This window comes from Siphateles boraxobius, unplaced genomic scaffold (assembly GCF_051911475.1).
Source record: "Siphateles boraxobius isolate OS27281-9 unplaced genomic scaffold, OSU_SipBor_1 204, whole genome shotgun sequence".
Lineage (NCBI taxonomy): Eukaryota > Metazoa > Chordata > Actinopteri > Cypriniformes > Leuciscidae > Siphateles > Siphateles boraxobius.
This window is the reverse complement of record NW_027508816.1, coordinates 1432501-1449946: the sequence shown is the minus strand read 5'-3', so window position 1 is coordinate 1449946 and position 17446 is coordinate 1432501. Positions and strand designations below refer to the sequence as shown.

The 17446-nt window shown below is 43.6% G+C and overlaps 1 protein-coding gene across 2 annotated transcripts in view; it reads left to right on the top strand.

Annotated features, from left to right (window-relative positions):
• Nucleotides 1-17446, top strand: part of LOC143745453 (inactive phospholipase D5) — an 81878-nt gene that overhangs the window by 59970 nt on the left and 4462 nt on the right. For both annotated transcript variants that reach the window (XM_077237568.1, XM_077237569.1), the window contains 2 exons: nucleotides 832-968; nucleotides 6395-6563. In XM_077237568.1, coding sequence (XP_077093683.1) covers nucleotides 832-968; nucleotides 6395-6563 — 306 coding nt within the window. The remainder of the gene's footprint in view (nucleotides 1-831; nucleotides 969-6394; nucleotides 6564-17446) is intronic.

Sequence of the window (17446 nt, the reverse complement as noted above, 5' to 3'; positions counted from 1 at the left end):
CCGAAGAGAGATTTGCTATTATAGATTTACAGATAAATGTCTTCATTGCCAAATATCCTGTTCAATCAATGAAGTCCTCATAGAAAATAAACAAGAAGCGTTTTTTCATCAACATGATGTCCACAGTCAGTCAGGCTTCCAGCTTCACTCTTGATCAAATATCTGATATATTTCAGAGGAGACACAGATCAATGTTGTTTATATGTCTATGTGGTGTTTTTAATCAGCTTTAAGACACACCATGTGTAAGTTCATAAGTCGACAGCATTGCTGAGTATTTTCTGCTTAAAACTGCAGTGAACCAAAGACAGTCTCAAAAACACGCTTTGAAATCGCTGGTGTTTCTGACGTCACAAACTACCTTGTAACCAATCAGATCAAAGTGTGATCGTCAACGAGTGGATCTCTGAGGGAGTGAGTGAGTGGAGGCGGGGCTCATTTGCATATTCATAGAACCGCGTATACTAAATGAGGCAAAGGTGTCGAGTTACATTCAAGATATTTTAAGGCATTAAGAATTTTTTTCATGGAATTTTTTTTTTAAATATGTCATTTTGGTGATGAGTTTAAAGGGATAACGCGATTGGGGGACTTTAAGGGCTCGTGTAATGCATGTTTGGTGGCGATTCTCCCTTGAGCTTTAGCCCAGTGTTGATCATAGTTTTCCATTGCAGTTTACAGATTTCTCTAACCTCACTGTATATAAATAAACTGCAAATATTAGGACTGAATGAAGTTGACTTCGCTGGGTTACACCAGTGAAAGTGAGAAAGGAGAAAGCTGCAAAACATGTTTCCATTTATGGATTTTCCCCATCGTTTGTTGTGCTAGAGTTCTCCAGATGTTTTCTGCCCTAAAGACCGGATGAAAGACATCGAGGCCATTAAAAGCGTCATTCAGGAGGCCAAGACATTTATCTACATCTCCATACCCGACTATTTACCAATGCTCAACCGCAGCAAACCCAAGTGAGTCCTGTTAAACGATGGCTGACCAAGAATATCTGCTATAATATACAGTCAAGCCAAACATTATTCAGACACCAGATATCATTTTTGATATTTTTTCACTAGTGTGTGCAGGACACTATAGTTCATTTATGTAAGTGAGGAGAGCAAAATAAAGTAAACTGCGAGATATTATACCCACAAATTCTTCATAAAGTGACTACCAGTAAAATTTATTATAATTTGGGAGCAAAAATGATTGGGACACTTTGAGCTGATCATGTTTTGCTGAAGTGTTTTTTCTTTAATTGCTAATCCACCTTTTTACACCACAGACTGAACAACATGAAGCATTGCCTGGTAACTGGTTGAGCTAACCTGGTATTATCTAATTGTGTAGTTAAATTTAACAGCTGACAGATATTCAACATAATTCATGTGTGAGAGTCTAACAGAAGGACGGACAAAACCAGTCAAATATCAACTGATTTAATAACTCTGAGTTCTGCTCATATTTTATTACCATTTTCTAAACTATAGCGAATAAACTGTGATAATGTGAGAAATGTTGAAGGTGTTTGAATACATTTTGGTTTGACTGTATATCAGTGATTTATATGACACTTGCTAAGAAATGGATTCTGTCAGAACACATGGCTAGAATATTTCCAGACGTGCTTTTACAGCACAATCACCCGTTCACGGTTCTGTAAAAGTTATGAATGTAAGACTGGAAAAACTGGGAGGACTTTAAGAGAGGGCCATTCTCTGAGAAAACAAAAGAAATTAACATTTGAACTCCACCTCATGCACTATTGAGACGAAGGTCTCACCTCCCTCATCCTAATCTACATTTCTGTCCCCCATTCTTCATCCTGGCAGAGGTCTCCCAAACTCACACAAGAATCTAAATGGTTTAATGTGAATGATTATCATCGAGCTTTAGACATGTTTGGTATTATTTGAAATGTCTCTGTGCGACTGGTACAAATGTCTCATTCCCAAAGAAGTAAACCCAAAAGGTAATAAAGTTCTTAGGAAGTTTAGAAATATCTTCCACACTGGAGAGTGTGTCTTTGAGTTAACACCTTCTGACCATTTGACTGAATGCTAATTTCCCACTGCTAGCACATGGTGACTTACCACTGTGGATGATGTTTAGATCTGAAATGAGGTCTGGGTATATAATGAAACGCAGTGAGAGCTCTGGGCTTTTCTATATCTGAGATCGGCCCGTGAGGCTGAGAGTTGCGAGACTCTCACGCATTTCTTGTTGGGTAAACTTTTTCCTCTTTGTTCTAGAGCATTTGATGTTTTGCATTGATAATCCTTGAATTGATTATGAAATTATAATGATACATTTACCTGACATATTAAATTGTGACATTTGATTATTCTAATTGACTTTGACATTATTTTCATTCAAGAGTTTAAAAGAATCGTAAAAAATTCGCTCACATTTAATGATGCACAGATATCATTAAAGCCTTTTCATTTATGGAGTCAGATGAAATAACGAGTTAATACATAAGATAAAATGTATTGCATTTAACCAAGAATACTTTGCCGCGAGAAAAGACAGTAAAACGCAAAGACCTTCACCGCTAATTCGAATACCGCCATTGGATCGAGTTAGACGTCCTTACATGAACAAACGTTCTTCCAGTAACATTCGTTCACAGTTATCTGGTCTTTAATAATGGTCTAAAAAAAACTTTAGCACAAAAACATTATTTACACATTGTTCTTTTTCTGAAATGTCTTAGTTGGACGTACATTTAATGGTTAAATGTTTGCTTGACATCAAAGACCGGATATGTTCATTACACACTTATTAGAGCCTCAAAAGAGATTGTGATGCTGGCAAAAGACATTTTCCTGGATCAACATATTTTATTGATCCTGAAACAACATTCCTGTCTGAAAGTTTAGTCTAAACCTTATCCCTATCCCTAAACCTAACCATAACCATAACCATAACTTATCCCTAAAACCAGAGGGAAATGAAGGAGAATCACTGATATAGAAGCACCTAACCCTGGTTTTAAAGGGGTGGTAAAACAAATTTTTTCGAAGGCTTGATTGTGTGTGTGGGGTAGTGCACAGTGCGTAACATGTTCATGCTTCGTTTTTAAAAAATTGCATTATTTTTCATATATTTTACCTTTATTCTACACTGCTCTGTCCCTCCTTGTAAAAACGGTCTGATGGTTTCCGGGTTCTATGAAGCCAGTCCCTCAGAAATACGCAATGGGCTCAGATTGGTTAGCTGGCCCAGTGTGTTGTGATTCGCTAACCGACTAGTGCACGTTTTCCGGAAACGTCACGCCCCTTACCTTTACCGGTAGTTTGTGCTTTGGTGTATTATAAACAATGGCGTCAATCGGACCCAGAGAACCTTAGTGAAGATGATCGAGCAGAACCTGTTCAAGAACGGCTGTTAAACGACGTTTCAGAAAGGTTAGTTTTTTGTTGATGTTTCTGTCTCATTTCTTTTTAGATACGCTGTAATTAAATTGTACTAATTATTATAGTATTACAAAAAATAAGCTTCATTTTCATAAACAAGAATTTCATATAATTGTTCGAACAAATTATACTAACGTTCCAGTCCTCAAAGGGATTTTTTGGGGGTAAAGACTGCGAATAATAGTGATCGTTACTGACTGTATGGCACCGTTACTTTTGTATTTTCACTAAACATTGGCTTTAACGTTACTATAGTAAGTTAGCCAAATCAAACACAGAACCATGTTTAGCATGCCTGTAGATAAACAAGCATGTAGATAAACAATACATAAAAGCTCTAATCAAAGAATAATTTACACGAATTCCAAGTTCGCTGTTGAGATTTTAAAAAGTTTGTAACGTTAAGTATGAATGAGCATTTAACAAAGCAGCAGAGCCAAACAGCGTTGTCATTTGTTTACTTCCTTGCTGGAACATACAATTAACAATAATAATTATTGCAGGAAAACGCATAGGCGAAAAATAAATCATACTTACAGGTTGTGGCCTGTAAACAACAGCTTCTGTTCTTAAACCTGGAACTGCTCCATCTTTCAGGACAAGCCGATGTGCAAATCCTGCATTGAACTCGCCAAGATTGTGGAAGCTTTCCTCCGTAACATGTGCAGCACAGAGAGCGAGATTTGGGTAATAACTCGAGGGACCGAGTTAAAAATAAATTTTAACCGTTGAGATTAGGGCTGGGCAAATTTTTTTTAGATTGTTCGATTAATCGCTTTTTCAAATGTGGTCGTTTCAAAATCGATTCTCAACGGCCAAGAATCGATTTTTTCCATATTCCATATTCGAATTTCGGCGCGGGTATTGCGCACAATTTTATTAATTGCCTCAGGTCTCCCATTATAAATGTGGGAAATTCACGCAAACATTGATTCACGTGTAGATTGTATGAATAAATTAATCCACACAGATTATAAAATCAAAACAGTCATTTTACAACGTTCTCGGAAATTCACAAACAGCGTGTGTTCAGAAGTGCTGCGTCTTCTCTCTCACAAGGCAAGCGTCAAGCACTGCAGCTAGGCGTCGATAAACACTCACGTTTAGGAGTCGGGACATGACGGAATATTCACTTGCACAATCAGGCCAGCATTGCATCGTTTATTATTTTCACGTCTTTTTAAGTTTTTACCAGTTTAAACATTCAAGCGATTTTAAACTATTCAGTGCTCGCGCGCTCTCAGAGATGTTTTCACTGCGTGCATCACGTTAAACCTAAATCCGCCTCACAAACAGCTCACCAGTTACAAAAGTTCTTTTTCGCGGATTATATCGCTTTAACGGAAAAAACACGCAAAATTATGGCAAAACTCTGGTCTTGGTGAGTAACCTCGTAAAGACAGTCGGTTATGTCTTAAATAGGCTAAGCATGTAAAACCCGTGTGACAGACAGTATAATGAAACGGTAATGGATCCGTGCACTAAAGTGAACGCAGCCATATGCGTCTGTCATTAATTTTGTTGTCAAAACAACATAATATAATTGTAAGGAATCAGGATTAATATCCTATGCATTTAATTCACTCAGGAGTCAGGACTAAAAGAATAGCCAGTGTTATTTTACATTGGATTACTTTGTTCAGTTTCTGTACTTACCCAAAAACTTTTCTTTTTATGTATCTTTATTTGTATCTTTATTCTATTGTAGAATTCTATTTTCTATTGTATTAGAAAAAAAATTATATTGTAGAAAATGTATTCTATCTTTATTTATTCTGTTGTATTTATTTGTGCTACTTTTTTCAAGTTAATTCAAAGATTGAAAACAAGCTTCCATGTGTTGCATGTGATGTCATAAAAAAATTGTCTAAATTATAACTGATATTTATTTATCTATCTATCTTAAACATTAATCTAGATTAAAAAGTTTGTCGAGACAAACTTTAAGTAGGCTTGTTTGGACCAGAAAGTTTGAAGTTTAAAGTAGTTTAAAGTGACTGTTCTGACTCGTCCAATTTTCAGCATGAATTATGCATCTTGCATCAAAATTGTCTATTCATTGTACGCATTTGGAATAGGCCTATTGAGTTGGGTTCTGTTTTAATGTACCCAAGTGTACCTAAAATAATAAGAGCTTAATATACAGGTTTGTGGCTCTTAATTTCTTTTTACTAATTAACACTTGTAAACGTATGTTCACTGTTCTTTTTTATAAATATAGGATTTGTATTACATCTATATTGATTGAGTCGAATCAAGAATCGAATCGGTAATTGAAATCAAAAATCGAATCGAAATCCGAATCGAGAATCGAATCGAATTGAGAGCTTGCGAATCAAAATCGAATCGAATTTGAACATCTGAATCGATCCCCAGCCCTAATTGAGATCCCTAACTCCTGCGACCCTAGGAAGAAAACAAAGTGGACCTGCAATCCGGATAAAAATAACGTCGTTTCGACGGCATTGCGGCAACAAAAGCCTAGTATACCACAACAACACTTCTCCAAAGGAAAAATGGCCTCGCCCCCTTATTAAGTATTCTCGGAGGAGGGGTTTATGTAAATAATGGGATATGCTGACGTCAGCGACCCTGGAGGAATGTGGTGTCGTCCCTACCGGTCGTTTGCTGTAGTCCTCAGAAATTGATTTCTTTAAATGCAAATGTCTCCCTTTGCTTTGAACTTTGAGCGCTGTAACTTTGCAGATGTTGTTTATGCTCAAACAGCAACATTACACACTAGCTGAAGTTAGAAAAGTGAAATCGTGTTTTACCACCCCTTTAAGCCTAAACTTGACATAAACTGTAAACTTGCTTCTCAAACCTGATTGGTCGATTGGAATGTTGTTCCAGGATCATGTTGTATTCAGTGAAATCACGTTCACCTGCAATATAATAAGTGATGACATCTATCATGCCGTGGCTCTACTGGGGTCGTGATCACTTATACGTGTTGATGTGTACTGTGTTCCTCACAGGTACTGGTCTCTGATTGACAACATGCTCCGAGAAGCCCTGGTTCTGAAGGGCCCGCTGGAGGTGCGCGTGTTGCTGAGCTGCGGGGACGAGCCCGAGCCGCTGACGCGCAACTTCCTGTGGTCTCTCAAAGCGCTGTGTGTAGAGTCGCTCCGATGCTCGCTGGAGGCGGTGAGTGTGTGTGTGTGTGTGTGTGTGTGTGTGTGTGTGTGTGTGTTCAGCACAGATTAACACACTCGTAACTTCCTGTGGTCTCTCAAAGCGCTGTGTGTAGAGTTGCTCCGATGCTCGCTGGAGGCGGTGAGTGTGTGTGTGTGTGTGTGTGTTCAGCACAGATTAACACACTCGTAACTTCCTGTGGTCTCTCAAAGCGCTGTGTGTAGAGTCGCTCCGATGCTCGCTGGAGGCAGTGAGTGTGTGTGTGTGTGTGTGTGTGTGTGTTCAGCACAGATTAACACACTCGTAACTTCCTGTGGTCTCTCAAAGCGCTGTGTGTAGAGTCGCTCCGATGCTCGCTGGAGGCAGTGAGTGTGTGTGTGTGTGTGTGTGTGTGTGTTCAGCACAGATTAACACACTCGTAACTTCCTGTGGTCTCTCAAAGCGCTGTGTGTAGAGTTGCTCCGATGCTCGCTGGAGGCGGTGAGTGTGTGTGTGTGTGTGTGTGTGTGTGTGTTCAGCACAGATTAACACACTCCAGTAGTGCACAACACAACAGAAATTGAAAAGCAAACATAAGTTCACAACACAACAGAAATGAGCCACAACACAATGGAAAAAGTACAACACAACGAAATAAAGCTGCAACACAACGGAAATGCTCTCGACCACTAGAGGCTCTCCGAGCGCGATAAACTTAGTTTTCCTTGCAGGGCCGGCCCGAGGCATAAGCGAACTAAGCGGCTGCTTGGGCCCCCTGGCCACCAGACACCTCGCGAGTGCATAGACAATTCGTGCAAACTGCGCATAGTCACGGTATCGGTTTAAGTTGGAGAAAATAGCCGCAGGGGAACTTAACCTTCTAGGTGTAAGGGTAGCAGTTTGAATAAATAATAAACATAGCAGTTTGAACTCTTCTCCACTTTATTATACCACACATCAATCACTAACTCCAAAAACCCGCCACACTCCAGTACCAAGTGCGCACTACCCATTCCTATCTACGGCAAGCCCTGAGGGGAAAACAGATATATATATATATATATACATGTGCATACACACATACAACGAGCGCCAGTACATCATTACCGGTATTATAGTAACAGACTTTGTTGGATTCTGTCATGTACAATCCAACAAAGTCTGTTACAATAATAATAATAAAAAAGATTTTGAGGACAGTTACACTGTATTGAGACAGTTGAGAAATAATCATATTTTTACAGTTTTCAACAATAATTGTCATTGTTGAACCCTTGTTCTTATTATGTTTCTGATTTCTCAGTTTTGACATTATGTTTTGCAAATCATTTATTTTATATGTTTTGAGACAGTTTGTTTTAAGAAGTTTCAAAGAGTTAGTAAAAGAGTAAAGTAAAAGTTTCAACTTTTTTATTTAAGTAGGCATCTATTTTTTATTAAGTATTTATTTTGTATTAATACATAACCTCACTGTATTCATTTATAATATATCATTATTGCGTGACATTTGTGTCAATAATTGTCAAGCACAGGTGACTACGTGTAGTGGGAGGGGCCCCCAAATCAAATTCTGCTTAGGGCCCCCAAAAGGCTCGGACCGGCTCTGTTTCCTTGCCACTGTTCTATAGAGTCAGCAGTCTCATTATATCAATACCACGATTAGTTTTAACAGTATGTAGCTATTGTATATCAACATAAAATATTACTTCACCTACATGAATTATAGTTTCGTATGTATACTCGAGAATGCTTTGACGCGCTACCACAGTGCATGATCCCTAAGGGAACAGCTGGCAAATCCATCAAGTGGTTAAAAATTATAATTTATTATAATATAATTTGATAAATAAAAACCATTTGGTGAATTGCAGAATTACAGGAAGGTATTGGCACAATTTCACCCGTAATAAGTCAGTCTGGTCACTGGGAACCAGCCACAAGCTTTAGGACATGAAAAACAAAACCTTTAGGTGAATCACAGTAGGCCTAATGTTTTTATATATATATAAATTGTGTAACGTTACCGTGCTAACAAGTGCCAATATTAAGTGCCAATAGCTCAATTTCACCTGTTGTAAGTCAGTCTGGTTATTAGGAACTAACCTTTGAAACATGATAAAAGATAAAAAACTTTTACAGACCAAACCAATCTCTGTTACCTTAAATTATATGTTTATCTCTGTAAAGCTGCTTTGAAACAATCTACATTGTTAAAAGCGCTATATAAATGAGGATGACTTGACTTGACTTTCCTGAAAAATAATTGTTTACTGTAAATACATGAAGGGAGGGATTGGAAGAGTCACCTGTAGTAAGTCTACTACCAACACAACCAAGCTTTTGGATTTCGAACATATCTGTTTTTGAATGTTAAAAGTAATTTTAATTAATACAAATTATACGTTTCAACATCTTGGAGGGATTGGCAGACGTTCCCTTAGGGATGCTGTGGTAGCGCTCGAAGCATTCTAGAGTCTGCAGCTATAATGCACGTTGGTGATTTTGAATTAATAAATGTCGATACACAATGGTTAGCTACATACTGTTAAAACTAATCGTGGTATTGATATACTGAGACTGCTGACTCTATAGAACAGTGGCAAGGAAAACTAAGTTTATCGCGCTCGGAGAGCCTGTAGTGGTCGAGAGCATTTCCGTTGTGTTGCAGCTTTATTTCGTTGTGTTGTACACTACTGGGCCACCGTACAAAGTTTACTATGAAAGAAGCGAGACTAACTCTGCAGGTTATCAGCATCAGGCCAGTAGGTGGCGACAGGCGACTCTCATTCAATCAAACAATTCATTCAAAATGCTGATTCATTCATGAACCAAAGAGACTGAAAACACACGTAGGAGAGACAACCTAACACTTTTAGACTTCCTCAGTTTGTGTAAATCTACTTAGGGTTCAGAGTGTTTATTTTTTCCTCATTAATTTCGCTCATGTCTAGTACAATTATGTGGTTTTGTTTCATCGATACAGTGTATAGTTTTTTCTTGATTTACCCGGAAGAGTGGAAGTGAAATGTGACAACATGCCCGTTCATGGTTGACCTTATGACAGATTAAAATTATATCTGATCTAATCAAAAAAATACACAAGACAGACTAAAAAAAATTCTCAATAAAATACAATTATTAACTTTTTAATATAAAATAATGGCATTAAAAATAAAGTAATTTTGAGTTTGACGACAACCCACCGTAAAACACAGCTATACAACATAGGCTACGTTCACACTGCAGGCTGAAACGACCCAATCCGATTTTTGCCCCTATGCGACCTGTATCTGACCTTTTCATGACAGTCTGAACGACACAGATCCGATCAATCAAATGCGACCCAGGCCACTTGGGTATGTGGTCCAAATCCAATATGTATCCGATCTTTTGAAATGCGACCATGTTTAGCTACTTCCACAAACAACAAGTGTCGGTGTGACCGTTGAGTACTCTTCTGCGCATGCGGGTCACTGCTGGGTCATTTCACGTTCACACAGGAGATCACAAAAGGTCGCATTTAATAGGAAATGTGAACGGCCTTGCAAAAAAATCGGATTTTTTCAAAAAATCGTAATTGAGCATTAAACACCTGCAGTGTGAACGACGCCATAGATCAGAACATAATAATTGATCATTTCTGAACATTGACTCTCAGTCTTTGTTCATCTTTTTTTCATGGTTTCTCAATAGAATTCATAAAAGTATAGAATAGAATAGAATAGAATAATAGCCTGAGCAACTGGGATTTAAACCCGCGAGTGTTCTGCTGTTAGATCAGCATTACACAACTATCAGCTGTTAAATAACAGATATAAGATTAAAATAATAGCAGATTTGTCTCATTTTAAATAAACACACAAACAACATTAACTTAAGAAATGTACTTTTTCTACAGTTAAATAAATGTTCAGTGATATATTCCAAAGATTTCTGAATTTCGGCGCAATTTATTCTCTATATAGTGTTTATTTGGCAACTAGTAAACACACTAAGTTTCGTCATGCTGGCATGTGTGGAAGTATTTAAAACAAGTGTGTGACAACTAGCCCCGCGCCAGTGTGTATCTCCACCACTGTGAGTGTGTGTGTGTGTGAGTGTGTGTATCTCCACTACTGTGTGTGTGTTAGTGTGTGTGTGTGTGTCCACTACTGTGTGTGTGTGTGTGTGTGTGTGTGTGTGTGTGTGTGTGTGTGTGTGTGTGTGTGTGTGTGTGTGTGTGTGTGTGTGTGTGTGTGTGAGTGGCCTGGTAAACCCTACATTATGGGGACAAGGATGGCAATATCTGAAATCCTTGTTCGTGTGGGGACATTTTTTGATCCTCATGAGGAAAACAGCTTATAAATCATACTAAGTGATGTTTTTATAAAATGTAAAAAGCCAGAAAGTTCCCTTTCGAGGGAACTCGCACTGCGTCGTTGAAAACGACTCTTTGGGGACGCTCCCTAAGCGTGCGCCTCTGAAGTATGAATGAAACTAATCCAATCCTGATTGGTGTTGCGTCGTGACGTAACATGTGACGGCATAACCGGATGTATAAAAACGGCGCTGATGCAAACACATACCAGCTTTTCGCTCTTCAGCAAGCGCTATCTGTTGAAAACTGTCTGTCTTATTTGGTGTTGTATTGTCTGTTTGAAAGTGAAAGTATGGCGAGTGAGCAATTCACTAGATGTGTGCACCCCTGTCCTAGATTTATCACGGGTGGGGACACGCATCCACTATGTGTGAATTGTTTGGGAGTGCAGCACGCACAGGCAGCTCTCGAAGGAGCTGCCTGTGATCCCTGTACACATTGTGAAGCACTCCCATTGAGAGTGCTGCGCTCCCGCTTGGCTTTTTTTGATAAAGATGGCCAAGCTCGCGATCCTTGCGGTTCAGGTCCCGCGTCCGTTGAGGCGGCGCGGAGGCTTAGATCGTGGGGATCGCAAAAGGATCTCGCAGATGAGAACGAGACTGCTGAGGCACTTTCTCGTGCATCATCTGTGGATTCTATAACACTCGCTCATGATGCAGAAGCCCGCGCTGCGGCTTCTTCTGCCCGTGACGAGTGCCCGGTGCTTGAACTATCCGCTTCCGAGGAAGTGGATGTGATCAGCATCGGGAGCGGGGAACATGAGTCACACTCGCCGACTCATGTTCCCGCTTATGAGGAGTTAGTGGAGGTTGTGACGCGTGCTGTGGCCAGACTCAATATTAGTTGGCCACAAGATAAGCAGGATGATTCTCGTCAGAGCAAGTTAGACGAGAGATTCCTGCAGCATCGCTCACAGCCTCAGCGCCGGGGCTTGCCTTTTTTCCCGGATCTTCATAAAGAGATCTCGAGATCCTGGGAAAAGCCCCACTCATCTCGTATTTCATCACCTACGTTATGTGATTATAGTAATGTGGTGGGTGCGAGAGAGTCGGGGTATGGCAAGATGCCGCGGGTGGAGGAAGCTTTAGCGAGCTATCTTTCTCCCGAAGCGGCATCTTCGCTTAAAGCCCCGGCGCTGCCCAGCAAACCATGCAGGGACACTTCTGCGATGGTGGGCAGGGCTTATATGGCGGCTGGTCGGGCTGGTGCGTCCCTGCACTCTATGGCAATCTTGCAGGCGTACCAGGCCGATATCCTAAAAGACCTATGAGGGTGAGGGCCCAACACCCGAAGATATTGCGGAACTTAGAAGAGCAACTGATTTATCTCTCCGAGCCACTAGGGAGACGGCCCGTGCTATTGGCCGCTCCATGGCAGCTTTGGTGGCCACAGAGAGGCATCTATGGCTTAATCTGTCCGGTATTAAGGATAAGGACAGATCATTTTTGTTGGATGCCCAGTTATCGCCTTCTGGCCTGTTCGGCTACGCAGTAAACACCGTTGTCGACAGGTTTCAGGAGGCGAAAAAACAGTCAGCAGCTTTTCAGCAGTATCTTCCTCGCCGATCTAGATCTAGGTCTAGGAGGGCTGGTCCAAGTGGCCAGCCTCAGCCGTCAGCCAGCTCCTCCCATCGCCTGGAGCAAAAGGAGAGCGTTTCCTCTCGAGCCCCTCCCTCGGGAGCTTGGCAACAGAGGAAACGTTCTCACTCTAAATCCTCTGGCCAGAAGGGCGACTTGAGGGCCGTCATTCAGGCAAAGAGGGCTTCAGGAAAGAGGTCCTAGCCAATCTGGTAGGACCTCTGAGGGCTGTCCCCCCCGTGAGGGAGCAACCGAGGTTGTTTTCACAACGGAGCCCTCTGGAAAGAGATGTTGTCCCGCCGTCCTGGACGCTTCGGGTCGCATCGATTTCCAGCGAACGCACACCGTGGCGTTCGCCCCAAAAGCTTGCAAGAGAGCACCGACTATGGTCACAAAATCGTTCTTGTCCGCTTCCTGCCAGTTCGCTGTGTCAGAGGGTCGAGAACAGTGCTCGAGAAACACCCGTGGCCAGTCTCGAGAGGCTGGTTCCCTTAGTAAATTTTGTAGAGGGGTGGCACCTTCTTCCAAATATTTCTCTATGGGTCCTGAATATGGCCAGAAGGGCGACTTGAGGGCCGTCATTCAGGCAAAGAGGGCTTCAGGAAAGAGGTCCTAGCCAATCTGGTAGGACCTCTGAGGGCTGTCCCCCCCGTGAGGGAGCAACCGAGGTTGTTTTCACAACGGAGCCCTCTGGAAAGAGATGTTGTCCCGCCGTCCTGGACGCTTCGGGTCGCATCGATTTCCAGCGAACGCACACCGTGGCGTTCGCCCCAAAAGCTTGCAAGAGAGCACCGACTATGGTCACAAAATCGTTCTTGTCCGCTTCCTGCCAGTTCGCTGTGTCAGAGGGTCGAGAACAGTGCTCGAGAAACACCCGTGGCCAGTCTCGAGAGGCTGGTTCCCTTAGTAAATTTTGTAGAGGGGTGGCGCCTTCTTCCAAATATTTCTCTATGGGTCCTGAATATAATAGAAAAAGGATACAGACTGCAGTTTGGTCACAGACCTCCCAGGTTTGCAGGGGTTGTGCCGACTACAGTGGTTCCAGAACAGGCTCGGGTCATGGAACAAGTACAGGCTCTCCTGGTCAAAGGGGCTATAGAAATTGTTCCCCCACCAGACAGAGAGTCCGGGTTTTACAGCCGATACTTTATAGTTCCAAAGAAGGATGGCGGGCTAAGGCCGATTTTGGATCTAAGGCAGTTGAATCGGTCTCTGAGGAGATTCAGGTTCAAAATGCTTACGATTCCCATCATTGTGAATCAAATCAGGTCCGAGGACTGGTTTGTCACGATAGACCTAAAAGACGCCTATTTTCATGTCTCCATCCTTCCGTGTCACAGGAGGTTCCTAAGGTTTGCTTTCGGGGGCGAAGCACATCAGTGTCGGGTTCTTCCGTTCGGCCTAGCACTCTCTCCCCGCACGTTCACGAAGTGTATGGATGCGGCTCTGGCTCCATTAAGACTTCAGGGCATCCGTATACTGAATTATATCGACGACTGGCTCATATTGGCCCAGTCTCGGGAAATTGCGTTTCGGCATCGAGATGTCGTCCTTGGCCACATTCAGGAATTGGGGTTGAGACTCAACACGAAAAAAAGCGTGTTGGAACCAGCTCAGAAAACAACGTTTTTGGGCGTGGTATGGAATTCGGTTACGATGCGGGCACACATGTCTCCCGCACGAATCGAGTCCATCCTGACAATGGTTTCTGGGATAAAGCTAGGCCAGCCCATCACTGTGAAGAGGTTTCAAAGGATGCTGGGCCTCATGGCAGCGGCATCCAACATTATACCTTTGGGCCTTCTACATATGAGGCCCCTCCAGTGGTGGCTGAAAGCCAAGGGGTTTTCCCCCAAGGGGAATCCATTTCGTATAATCAGAGTAACGCACAGATGCCTTCGTTCTCTATTAATATGGAAGAAACCTTGGTTCCTGTCCCAAGGGCCAGTGTTAGGAGCGTTGTGTCGCCGGAAAACCGTTTCGACAGACGCCTCCCTCACTGGCTGGGGCGCGGTCATGGACGGCCGCTTTGCCAGGGGTCTGTGGCAGGACCATCATCATTCTTGGCATATAAATTGCCTGGAGATGTTGGCTGTGTTCAGGGCTCTGAGGAGCTTCCTTCCAGACATCAAGGGTTACCATGTCCTAGTACGATCGGACAATACATCAGTGGTAGCTTATCTGAACCGACAAGGGGGACTCAGATCGCGCCCTCTATCCAGATTGGCGCATCAGATTATTCTTTGGTCCCAGGGGAAAATATTGTCTATCAGAGCAATATATGTCCCGGGGGTTCAGAATCGGGGAGCAGACATCCTGTCGAGGCAGGGGCTGAGGCCCGGGGAGTGGAGACTTCACCCAGAGGTGGTGAAGCTAATATGGCAGAGGTTCGGACCTATGGAAGTGGATCTATTCGCGTCTCAAGAGACGTCCCACTGTCCCCTTTGGTTTTCCCTCACCCATCCAGCCCCGCTGGGGTTGGATGCCATGGTACAGGCTTGGCCGAGGCTTCGCCTGTATGCTTTTCCCCCCGTTGCTCTGCTTCCGGGAGTCCTAGAGAGGGTCCGTCAGGAGGGCATCTGTCTTCTTCTGGTAGCCCCGTTGTGGCCGGCCCGAGTATGGTTTTCAGACATCTTATCACTCCTGATAGACTCGCCGTGGCAGATTCCTCTGAGGAGGGATCTGTTGTCTCAGGCGGAGGGCACAGTTTTCCACCCTCGCCCAGAGTTGTGGAAGCTGTGGGTCTGGCCCCTGAGGGGGTCCAGTACTTAAATGCTGGGTTATCAGAGGGGGTGGTTGATACCATACTTAACTCTAGGGCTCCGTCTACTAGGAGATTGTATGGCCTCAAGTGGAATGTTTTTGCCACTTGGTGTAGAGAACATGAGCTAGATCCAGTTAACTGCCCGCTGGCTTCAGTTCTGGAGTTTCTCCAAAATCGCTTCTCTGCGGGTCTCTCCCCATCCACGCTTAAAGTGTACGTAGCTGCCATTGCGGCTTTCCATGCACCACTGGGCGATGGGCCTTTGGGGAGGCACCAACTGGTTGTACGTTTTCTCCGTGGTACATGGAGGATGAGACCGACAACCAGGTCCAGGGTTCCCTCCTGAGACCTGGCAGTGGTTCTCGAGGGGTTATCCCTTGCCCCCTTCGAACCTCTTCAGTCGGCGTCACCCAAGGATCTGACTTTCAAGATGGCATTCCTCTTAGCCATTACTTCCCTTAAGAGGGTGGGAGATCTCCAAGCCCTGGCAGTAACGCCAGCTTGCTTGGAGTTTGCCCCTGGCGGAGTTAAGGTCATTTTGAACCCAAGACCGGGCTATGTGCCTAAGGTGCCTTCTAATGTGGCACGGTCTACAGTCCTTCAGGCTTTTCATCCTCCACCTCATGTGTCGGCAGAGGAAGAGAGGCTCCATTTGCTCTGTCCTGTCAGAGCGTTGAGCATTTACCTTGAGAGGTCCTCTTCCTGGAGGAGGTCGGACCAGCTATTGGTGTGTTTTGGGTCACCTAAAAAGGGGCTCCCTGCGTCCAAACAAACTATTAGTAATTGGATTGTTCAGGCTATTACCGAGGCCTACAAGGTGCGCAATATGCCTTCACCTTTGGCCGTTAGGGCTCACTCGACTAGAGGCATGGCTTCCTCTAGGGCTCTCCAACTGGGCGTGCCTCTTCAGGAGATCTGTGAGGCAGCCGGTTGGGCTACCCCGCACACCTTTATCAGGTTTTATGGTCTGCACCTCCCTAGTACGCCTGGTGCGCGAGTGCTCTCGTCCTAGTTTTGTGCCTGTTTCAGTTTCACTTTAGGGCGGGCCTTGTTCCGGTGCGTGGCATAGTGGGCATTCGTTCCCCAAAGAGTCGTTTTCAACGACGCAGTGCGAGTTCCCTCGAAAGGGAACGTCTCGGGTTATGACTATAACCCTTGTTCCCTGAGAAGGGAACGAGACACTGCGTCGTCCTGCCACGCCCCTAGAGGCCGTAGAGCGTCTTGCTTCATCGCGAGGCTGGTATGTGTTTGCATCAGCGCCGTTTTTATACATCCGGTTATGCCGTCACATGTTACGTCACGACGCAACACCAATCAGGATTGGATTAGTTTCATTCATACTTCAGAGGCGCACGCTTAGGGAGCGTCCCCAAAGAGTCGTTTTCAACGACGCAGTGTCTCGTTCCCTTCTCAGGGAACAAGGGTTATAGTCATAACCCGAGACGTTTTCTGTGATGGGTAGGGTTAGGGGTAGGGGCAGTGTGTGTGAGTGTGAGTGTGTGTGAGTGTGTGTGTGTGTGTGTGTGTGTGTGTGTGTGAGTGTGTGTGTGTGTGTGATGGGTAGGTTTAGGGGTAGGGTTAGTGTAATGGAATAGAATATACAGTTTGTACAGTATAAAAATCATTATGTCTATGGAAAGTCCCCATAAAACATGGAAACACTGTGTGTGTGTGTGTGTGTGTGTGTGTGTGTGTGTGTGTGTGTGTATATCCACTACTGTGTGAATGTGTGTGTGTGTGTGTGTGTGTGTGTGTGTTTATCCACTACTGTGTGTGTGTGTGTGTGTGTGTATCCACTACTGTGTGTGTGTGTGTGTGTGTGAGTGTGTGTGTGTGTGTGTATCCACTACTGTGTGAATGTGTGTGTGTGTGAGAGAGAGAGTGTGTGTGTGTGTGAGAGAGAGAGTGTGTGTGTGTGTATCCACTACTGTGTGTGTGTGTATCCACTACTGTGTGTGTGTGTGTGTGTGTGTGTGTATCCACTACTGTGTGTGTGAGTGTGTGCATGTGTGTGTGTGTATCCACTACTGTGTGTGTGAGCGTGTGTGTGTGTATCCACTAGTGTGTGTGTGTGTGTGTGTGTGTGTGAGTGTGTGTGTGTGTGTGTGAGTGAGTGTGTGCATGTGTGTGTGTATCCACTACTGTGTGTGTGAGCGTGTGTGTGTGTGTGTGTATCCACTACTGTCTGAGTGAGTGTGTGTTTGAGTGTTTGAGTGTG